The 10,821-nt window shown below is 48.8% G+C and overlaps 1 protein-coding gene across 1 annotated transcript in view; it reads right to left on the reverse strand.

Moving 5' to 3' along the window:
- Positions 1–891, reverse strand: part of odad2 (outer dynein arm docking complex subunit 2) — a 28,836-nt gene extending 27,945 nt beyond the window's left edge. Inside the window, exons 1-3 of the mRNA XM_035619602.2 lie at positions 732–891; positions 558–603; positions 154–233 (exon numbers count right to left, since the gene is read on the reverse strand). Of these exons, the coding sequence (XP_035475495.1) occupies positions 154–194 (41 nt within the window). The 5' untranslated portion in view covers positions 195–233; positions 558–603; positions 732–891. The remainder of the gene's footprint in view (positions 1–153; positions 234–557; positions 604–731) is intronic.
- Positions 892–10,821: the final 9,930 nt, after the last annotated feature.

Raw genomic sequence — 10,821 nt, forward strand, 5'->3', positions numbered from 1 at the left:
TATTAGTAGTTGTTAGTAATAGCATTGGTAGGCTATTGAGTAGAAACAGAATAACAGTTAAATGTATCTATCTTAACATTAGTTAATTGGAACATTAATTTTCTTACACACACACACACACACACACAATGCAGCTCATGCAGTGTAGGTCACCTCTCCACCATCTGATGTCCGTCCGTCTGCCTCTCCATCATCTCTTGCTCTCTCTTCCTCCTCTATCCTGCCCAGCTCATCTGAAATAATTGCATCAGTACGTAGACACATTAAATAATGGTCAATTCTCCAAATACATAAATGTGCCTCCATTAAAATGAGTGTCTGATCAGATACCTATTAACTTTATCACTATATTACAAAAAACAGCAGCACATAATACAATGGCTGTTACGTTCTGTCACATATATATATATATATATATATATATATATATATATATATATATATATATATATGAGCTACAGGTCTGACACACACACACACACACACACACACACCGAACTAGGACCAGTTGTAAAACATACTTCATTCGAACTCTACAGAAACAAAATAAAACTCACCACAAACGTGTTGGTTAGTCTCCCACTGTTCCAACTATCACCAACTCTTGGTGAAAATAAAAAATAAATTAATTCAGTTAGATGCGGCGCAATGCAAAGTACCTTAACTTTATAGAACTTATGTTCCGCTCACACCGCGTTCACGAAACTTAGAACTCCTAAACATTTACACACCTTGTTACCTGATGTCTGTGTCACTGCTTCGGCGTCAAACCCTTTTTTTTCTTCTTTTAAACCTGTAAAAAGAATAATAATCTCTTAATGTCTGTGTTTTCACTGACGGACTGTGTGAGCTAGGCTACAGCTACAGTAGCTAGCGTTGGCATAGTAACCCCAAAACTCAGAGAGAGACGCACAGACACCTGTCAGCCAATAAGGCGCGAGGTATTTCCGCACGTTCTCTTGTAACACCCGCTCTGATTGGTCTTCTTTCTCCGCCCCGTTCACTGAAAATACAAAATTACAACACTACCGACTTCCTGACAAACTGATTGAATTGAAGAAGAAAAAAATAAAAATAAAAACCTGGAGGTACTGCCACCAGGCTTCCTTACACACGCACACCGCGATTGCGTCCGTTTACAGTGTGTGAAACCTCCACAACACTCCATTAACACTCAAATTAAACATCCACTCGGGCTGTGCGTGAGCAGCATGAGTGATGGCGAGGGGGTGCAGCAGACCGCCGGTCCTCCCGCTCCTGCTCCCGGGCCGGAGAACGTGTCTCCTGTTGATGTTTGATTCAGACACGGTGGATTCGCCTGGTGTTGTCTCAGACCTCGTGTCAGATCCAGTTCATCCTGGCAGCGCTGTCAGAGGAGCGGGGGGGGGGGGGGGGATAGGGGGTGACACTCACTGGTCAATGTAATGAGCACCTGCGCCTGGAGATGTGCCTTTCACCAGCTTCTTACATGAGGCCCTGAACACATCCCACGGTTGTTAAAAAAGCTGCAGAACCCTGTCCTGTCCCTTTTTCCCATAATCCGTTGCGGTTTTAGGCCCAGAGAGCAACAGCGCAATTTCAAATAGGACTCAGCACGGGTGACTTATGATGGACAAGACGCCTGAAGACCTGTCGTTGAACTTTTCTTCCAAGCAGCGGTTTATAGCACACACACACACACACACACACACACACACACACACACACACACACACACACACACATTGTGGTCCTCTGCAATACTCTCTACTAATAATTTTATCGTAGCTTTTCCTTTTTTTTTGTAATTGGACAGACACTGGTGAGATCATTCATTTGTTATGAATAAGTGCCTTGTTAATTGACCGTTTAAAGAGGCACAAAGGTTTAAGCGGCCAATGGAAAAAAATTGGGTCCTGCTCACTCTCAGCAATACGAAGCAGCATCAAAGAAATCTGAACACAGTTATTTCCCCAAAACACAAAAGCCTGAAGATCAATCTCCATATTAACCAGCAACTGTGTGTTTTTGCCAAAATCCTACTAATGGTTTGATGCATGAAGTTCCCCAAGATGAAAAATTAATCAAAATCAGTTCTAAATGAGTCTCGGCAAACAGAACCCGATACTGCTGAGAATATTTTTTTTTTTTTGCAACAATATCATCCTTTCAGCTTCTCATGAACGTAAACCTGCAATTGTGGTTTCCAAATACTGTGTACAGTATGTATTTCAAGTGGCCATCGCTTAGTGCCAGTGCTTTCTTTGGAGTGGACGGACGCTTGTCAGGAGCAACACAAAATTTATGGCCAAAAGCGCTTTAGGAGGAAAACCAATGACAAAGTCCACAGCTGTGACTTAAAACACTTTTTATTTATTTTGGTTGCCATTCTGCAAGACGACTCTCGGCTCCTGTTGCAAAATCACCAGGACATTTTACAAGAGCTTTTATGTGTTTCCAGAAGAGCAGAAAGAGCACATGTATAACCGCAAAACATATCTTTGAGGCGATCATATCGCCATGAAATTAAATCTTCCCAGCCCCTGTTACTGTGCTGATGTGCAATCTGTGCTCTTCTTACAATCTCTGGGGTTTTGCATTTAACGTAAAAATAGAAAAACAAATATGCAGCCACGTCAACGACATGAATGTCGCGATGAGCAGATTCAAATGAGACGAATTGGCTGCGTCTTTCTGCGGTGCAGACTTTAAATCTGTATTGGATATAACATTGTTGATAATATGAAAATTGACCAGCGATTTACTTGTCTGGTCCTGCTGTGTGTTTTATCAAGCACCATATAGTGCTTCAATTGGTATCACATGTTTTACATAAAGCCAGACAGGCTAGTGAGCTCAGTTCACGGTGTTTTTAATATTTCCATGGCTGTGGATTTGACCCCTGCGTTGGCCAACGCCGGGGCCTTTGTGGCAGAGCTCTCTAGTGAGGGGAGCGATTTTCCACCAATTGGCCAAATATGAAATATTTAACGCCAAGTAGCTGGTTAAAGCTCCAGGTCTTCAAGCAAAAAAAAAAAAAAAAACCTGCGCCAAAGTTCTTAGGTCATTCTTTGAATCTCTATCAGCACCTTGACAGCTGAGTTGAGCTTCTTGAAGTGGGAGAAACAGTATTTGCTTGAGATTGGCTGACTAACACATTGTTAAAGGTGACTTTGCATGCGCATCAAACACCGTGGCTTCTTTCGTCCTTTGTTCAGTCGTGGTGACGACGTACACGTTTTAGAAGGAGGGAGATGAGAATGATCAACGAGGAAAAACCCCAGACATATAATGTACAACTAGGGAAATGAGAAATACACATTACAACATTAAAACAACTCAATAAACATTTGCAACTTCCCTAGTAAATATCTCGAGACATACATTGACAGTGGTTTCAGAAATCTGCTTTACAGTCTTGTAGATTCCATTTGAAATGGGTGAGTGTTTTCTGAAGCCAATGAAAGTTTTGCTCAATCACTGAGAAAACTGTAATAAATCAAAATACTAAAAACAATTGGCATGCAGCGAAACTGGGCTCTTTGGGGCCACGTCTGATGTCCGAGGGTAGTTGCCCACGCGGGTCCTGTTGACCATGCACAGCAGTAGCAATATTGCCAGTTCAAGACTGGTCAGGGACTTTTTTGCATTTCCTCCCTAACCATCTCTTCGCTTATTTCCTGTCAACACACACACACACGCACGCACGCACGCACGCATGTGCGCACACACACACAAAAGTGACTTATGAAAGCAAAAGTAAAAGCTGTCTTTGCCTGGTTCATGTGAGGACACGTCGGCCCCACCTTGACCCGTTTCCCAGATAAAGGACTCTGAATACCCTTGAGCTGGCAAAATCTGTTCTGCCAGACTGACTGCCTTGCCTCCGTTCCCCCTTCCCCTTGCCCCGAGATAGCAGCTGGTTCTACTCTATCGAGACTTTCAGCACACTTAAATAAAAACACAGATCTTCCCTCTCGTTCTTTTCCTCCTCCCTTCACCTCCGTGCTCCTCTGTCTCCCTCGCTTCATCTCTCACAGTGTAATTATTATTTTGAAAGTGCGGTCTGAGAGGCCGTCCACATTTGGCACTGCCTCACTCACTAACGCTTGGGGAGCGCTAATACAATTTGACTTTTGCCTTATAACGTCTCCAGGAAGACATCAGGGGGCCCTTTGTTCCTCCCCTCCCCTGAGTGAGGATGAAGGGGGGGGGGGACGCTGAGGTAGCAGCTGAGAACAGGGGAGAAGAGAGTGAGCGAGGCAGGAGGTAATAAAAAGAAAGGAGGGAGGGGAGGGGAGCGCGTGGGAGGGGGGTGAAGATGTACACATGGATGAAAACGGCGAAGTGAGATGAAGATAGATGTTGAGTGGAAGATGGAAGATGGGAAAGTTGGGAGAGGGAAGAGAGAGCGAGGACAGACGAAGAGGGCGACTTGTTAGGTGTAGTGCGATGTGAATGAGCGAGGAGGCGGGTGCCCTGTCCTCCCATCGTCAGAGGAGGCTGCTGAGACCTTTGTGTCGGCGCTGCTCCACTGGCTGGCACAGTCAGGCCCAATCAGGGGGCAACGCTGCTCCCTGGAAATAATGTGACATAGTCGCGAAAGGCTCGAAAAGAAAGACTTCCCTGTGAACAGACAAATATGGTTTCGAGAGGACTTCAACTGTTGTCCATCACGTGGTTTATTTAGAACAGCGCAGTTTTTTTTTGTTTTTGTTCTGTAATAAAGATATGATCTATAGCAGAACTATACATGTAGCACGTCGTACTCAGTCCGTGTATGCACAGTAAAAAAGTGAAGGCTCCATTTTACAAGGTGATGCAAATCATCACAGTGACACCAATGTGAGAGGAGGGGGAGGAATGTTAAGTCTTTTTGACGTTGGGCAGCACCACGGTAACTTTATCCTCAAGTCACACAGCAGCAGTGGGCGGCCACACACGAGTGATGGATGTCAATAGTTGGTAGACAATCAATTTTTTCTGATCCATTTGTTTGAGGCATTTATGGAAAGATGGCCTTTTTTATTTCTGATGTTTCTACTGTACACAGGAAGAATGTTTTTTGCAAGCAAATGCTGTGTGATTGATCAGTCAAATATAGTGTAATTCAAGTCCACGTGATCCTTGGCTCTTGTCAAGTTGTTGACAGGACTATAGCTTGAACATCAGGTGATCGCTGTCCTATGAAATGTATTATTATTATTATTATTATTATTATTATTATTGCCTATTGCTCCCAAACGGTAGCCTTTCCAGTGCTCAGAAAAAAAGGGACAGCTTCACTTAGGGAGTCTCCCGCTCGCCACTTTGAAGTTGAAGAATTCTGGAAATGCAGTATGTTTCCTCTGCAAAGATTACGACAAGCCAAGGAAAGGAAGTCAGTGTGCTGCGCTGGTCCAACGCTAACAATCACAAAGCTCCCAGGACTAATCAGCCTGTCTGCGGCCTCTGCGTGTGAGCTGCGCTGCTGCTCAGACTTGGGGGGGGGGGGTTGAGTTGAGCCTCGCGGCAGGAGGCCTCTCTGGAGGGCTGAGCAGCGGTCAGAGCACCAGGCAGCCAGACGTTGGACCGTGGGCATTTCGTCTTTTCAGATGGCTTCAGTTTAAAATCTCCACGGCTCTCCGAGCCGCTGCAGCGCCACTCCCTGCCATCGACACCTGCTAACGCATGACACACGCAGGCTCTGGCTGACCGCTGCGAAGAACTCCCCCTTTTCCCGCCTGCGACTATAGCAAGGCCCCAAGCATCCCTCTCATTTCCTCACACCTTTGTTGGCCAGTTGCCCCCTTTTCAGTTGCCACTTCTTTTGGACCTCGTGCTGCGTTTTCTCAAAAAACGCCTCGGCGTTCCAGAAGTTAATCGCGCCTTTGTGTGTTAAAGGGCCGTTATTAGTTGGCAAAGGTGATGAACCACATTGTGGTTCGTTTTTTCTCCGGGCCCTGCCGCGTGGGATCATTCTTTCCTCCGTCCACCAGGTCTGGCCTGGACGGGACCCGGTAGCTCAGTCCCCCGTCCGCTCAGCGCATAATATACCGGCCTCCTCACTGGATCCACGGCCCTTTATTGGAAATTACATCACCTCGTAAAGGGACGTGACCCATTATAAAAATCACACAGCTTCTTGTTATTCTTCCTCTGCTAAAAAGAGAGTCTCAACCCCTTACTCTTTTTTTTTAGTCCCCCTTTAATTATTGCCATCTTGACTCACTCCTGACATCTTGATCACGTGAGCTTCCGTCATACCTGCCACAGTTGCCCGGGCGGGCCATCGAGGCTGGACGAGCCCTTGATTAGAAAACACAAACAGCACCCTGTGCTCTTCCTCATACGCCTAGCCATCCAAAACAGAGGATGACAGTGTGTCAAAACATGACGTGTGGACCACGTGTAGGTTCAGGGGCCAGGCTGAGCGACACGTCTGCGATCGCCACGATCGGGGTCGAGCCCCTGTCAGCCCCCATGCGGTGTTGACACAGAGATGCCAAACGCTCCTAACATGTCACCATGGTCTCCAGTGCGCGGCAACAGCAATGTGAAATGGACATGTCCGTCACAAGGTCTTTGCTTGCGGCAGGATCCCCCCATTGGTGAAAAGATATTCGTTCACTATGGAGGGGTTTTGCACAGCGCCGGCAGCGAGTGTGCACCTCTGCTCTATTTCTAAGAAGAGATTGGTGCTGTGATGATGTGTCCTTGTGGATCTGCAGCGTGTGAAAATCAAACGTATGTCTTCACACTTCAACTGGGAATGCAACCTTTCCCCCCCCCGGTTGGCTCACACATGTCCTCCAAGTCCACGGCGTGAAGACCACATGTATTCCATGTTGTGTTTGGCAATCAAGGCTGTTGTGCAAAAGCCATAAAGTCCTGCACTAAGGACCAGCTATTAAACATGGAATAAATCATGAAAAAACTGTTGATTAATGGGCAGCCATGGTGATGCGGAGCTGATGTAGAGACTACTGAAGAACAGCTGAAGCCTCCGAGTCCGTTGGACAGTGTTCAGCACCAGGTGCATTGTTCTAGTTGTCCATGCTTTGAGGTTTGGTTTTCAGCATGTTTCCGTTGGTGATCCCGAGTGAAGCCCCTGACACACGTAAAAGCCATTGCTTGACTGACCTATTGCATTAGAAGATTTTTAAAAAACAAAAGTAAAGTAAAGCACAAGAGATCAATTTTTGCTCTCACATACATACGGCTATATTATGCAACCATCTTCACTCATCTTTCTTGAGCTTCTTTCTGCAGCCCCCCCCGCCCCCCTTCAGTTTCACAGGGCGCTCAGCTCCGTCTGAGGCCCGGCGCAGGACAATGAGCTTCTTAGGTATCTCGGAGGTCCGTGGGCTCAGTCCCTGTGGTGTAGCTGCTGCCACATGGATGTAACTCTAGTGGAATTAATATTAATGACCAGTGGCCAGGGCCTCCTTGTAATCCACTTACCGTCATTACACCGGGTCAGCGTGGCTACTGCTGCTGGGCTCTCGTACCCCAGCTGGACGCACTGCTACATTCCATTTGAGTGGTGTATCGCTGGGAGACGGGGAAACACTGTACTTACTTGAGCATGTACTGGATTTTACAAAGAGTTGCGCGGACTTGCGCAACTGACGGCGCCGCTGGAAACCTATCAGGATAATGCAGGCCATCAAAGAGAAGGCGTCGCTTGCGACGGAGACGGACACGTTTGGAACGCAGGTGATATTTTTGCCTCGCTCCAGCACTCACTCACCCTGACCGGGGGTGGGGGGGCGACCGTGTCCGCCCTGAGACTAATTAGCAGCACACACGAGGAAGGTCGCGAACTCCTCGTGTGACCTCTGGCTCCGAAGATGACAGTTCAGAGTCTGCGTAATTAAAACGGCTCCGATAGAGGCCAACAAGGCTCGGGGGAAGGCCACAGGGAAAGTTTAAGAAAATACAGGTGGACAGCTCCGCACTCCTCCAACATAGTCAGTGCCTTTGTGCAGCCTCGGCCCCTTGTACGCTGCTTTAGCTCCACATGTGTCAGAGGAGTTCTCAACGCAGAGGACCCTCCCGATGAACTCTTACTCATTTACAAATGTACACACAGAGTCGAGCTGACCTGCGCAGCCCTCGCAGGCACTGTATAAATATGCCACCCTGCATTAATGGCCAACTGTGCAACTGCTATTGGACCGAGCGCGTTGTTATGATTTTCACACATTCTCATCAGCGCGAAAAAAGGTGTTCTCGGGCCGGGAGGAATGAAGGGCATCCCCTGTTCACGTCCCGCCCCCCCCACCCTGCAGCTCTTCAGGTCCTGTAATTGAGAAATACAGCTCTAGGTAACATGCCCCGAGGACCTTAGCTTAGAGACATGAGGTAATGGTGAGACTAATCAGGCCGAGGAGACAGGGTGGGCGGAAGCGCCGGGCCTGAAGCCCCCATTAGTCTATGGTACAGTGTCCCTACGGTCAAGGGCATTTACGCCAGGATGGGGAAAACAGAGCGGCATCGCTGGCTGGCTCCTACGGTAAAGCTCCGGTGATGGACTGAGTCACCACATGAAAGGCCGGGCACGGGCAGGCGAGCGGAACGCCGGGGGGGGGGGGGGGGACGAGAAGCGAGAGACTCGTTCAATGGGCTCATTCAAGAAAGAGACGAGTCGACTCAGCGGGAGACTCGGACGCCCTCCTCCTCGGCCCGCCGAACCCACCTCTGATGTCCATGGTGTACAATTTGTCATGTGACAGAGGCAGGGACTTATCACGGTGAGCCGTGCTCAGGATATTGGCCCTGGCGCTGTGACTTTAAACGTTGTAAATCATAATGACTGCAGCGCATATCGTAACACGAGAGAGAGACATTTAGCTTTAATGGTTTCTGAAATGCATTGGGGGGGGGGGGGGGAGGAGACATTGCCGGAACCCACTATGACATGTCGCTGGGCCTGGGACAGGACGGGCTTTCTGACTTTACCCCGGCTTGTCTGCTCATTCTGCTTCTCCGGGCCCTGGCCCTCTTCCAGTAAACATTGGTTTCAGTTAATTCATGGATTTATGGACATGAAAAAATAAATACGTCACAAGAGCAAGAAAGAGAGCGATTCATGAGACCGTACATCAGTGCAACAGGGGCGACATTAATCTCCAACGATCTGAGATGAAAGCTGAACTTAACTTCCTATAAATCCTCGGATTCCTAATGCGTCCTGTTAAACTATTATAGTTGTCGGACCAAAATGTGAATAGACGGAGAGCCCGGCCTTTGATTTGGTGAACGCCAGTGATCTGGTCGGAGCTGGGGAAGCCATTGCTTGGTCTTCACTCGCATGGCAGCTCACTCGTCAAGGAATGACGGAGAAAGATGAATAAAGAGGAGGAGGGAGATTTGTTATCTCAAAGCAGTCAAGGGCCGCAGCCAGGATTTTATAGGACTACTTTGCTACCACTGACTGCAGGGCAATGCCATTTACTGCCGCTTCTTCATCACAGACGCCGGCCCAAGCGCACGCCGGCAGTATTTTTCAGTATTACATCATCACTCATCTAAAGTGCCTCTGCATGTGCGGCTGGTCCCCGGCCCCCTTCGTTATCCATGTCAGGGGGGGGGGGGGGGGGGGGGGGGGGGGGAAACCTAATCTGTGAACGCATGTTTCTTGTCCTCCTCGGCTCGAAGCAAACAAAAGCGCAGGGTTCGGGGCATGATGCAACCCTCCCATTACTCCGACAACAGCGTGGGCCGACCACGCGGCACGGACCCGGGAAAAGCAAAAAGCAGTTGTGTCCGTCACCACAAGGGCAACGGGAGAGCTTTCAAAACACAGCTCAGCAGCCTCGACACCTTTGGGTCAGGCGCAGTGCGATGACCGCGAGGGATCAGACAGGGGCTTAATAAAGACATGAACTTGACATGATGAGTAGAAGTGCAGAGTGAAACCACAGAGGAAAGACCCGCGAAGCGCTCCCTTCAAATCTTGAGACGAGGACACCTCCACCCATGGGAAACTGAGCACTGATTTACCTTTTGTTTTACAGTGGGAGTGGAAATGAGGTCAGTTCGTGTGTCACTGCCCAAGCATTCCCTTAAAACACTGAACTCCCCGGGACAATGCAGGGTGGCGTTGGTCCCGTGTGAAACATGGGCCGTTGAGCTCGATGGCTCTTGGAATGGGAAAACCTCGCTCACCCACTCGCTCCGCCTGCCTTAGCTCAGAGGGCACAATGAGCCCAGTGCCCTGCTCCTGTAAGTGAAGCTGGCAGCCGTCGAGCCCCCCCGCCCCCTCCGTTACTCTGTTTTCCTAATTAGGAGGAGAGAGCGAGTGGGACAAAGACACAAAGGGAAAGCAAGGAATGGAATAGCCGGTTCCTCCCATCGGCCTGAGTTAGTGCCGTCACCTCCGCCTGACCTTCTCTGCCACCTCCTCCTCCACCCCACAGCATCCGCCTCGGCTGTAAACCCTCCCTCCCTCCCTCCCTCCCCGGCTCCGCACGGCCATCAAAGTGAGCACTGTGGAAAAGAGGAAATGTGAAGGTTAGGAGATCTGATTTGGAATCGGTGGGGGGATTTTTTTTTTTGGAACTTAATCAAGGGGAGGCCTACCGAATCCTCCCGGGGCCGGGGGTTGCTGGCTGGAGGCTGGACTTCTCCAGAGCCCACTTTTATCACCCCCACGGACCCCCGTCCCCGCTCACAGAGCCACTGTTTTCAAAGATCCAGTGACATCTGACTTAGTAATTTGGCAGACGGCTGCAGCAGGACACTGGGGTTTAATTGGGCTGCTGTGCTCCGGTGATTTCAGCAGTCGCAGCGTTCAGGCCCTCCGCTTCAATCTCCATCCAACAAATCTTCAACGTCTGTTTACGAAGCTCTACTTGG

Source organism: Scophthalmus maximus, chromosome 21, assembly GCF_022379125.1.
Source record: "Scophthalmus maximus strain ysfricsl-2021 chromosome 21, ASM2237912v1, whole genome shotgun sequence".
NCBI lineage: Eukaryota > Metazoa > Chordata > Actinopteri > Pleuronectiformes > Scophthalmidae > Scophthalmus > Scophthalmus maximus.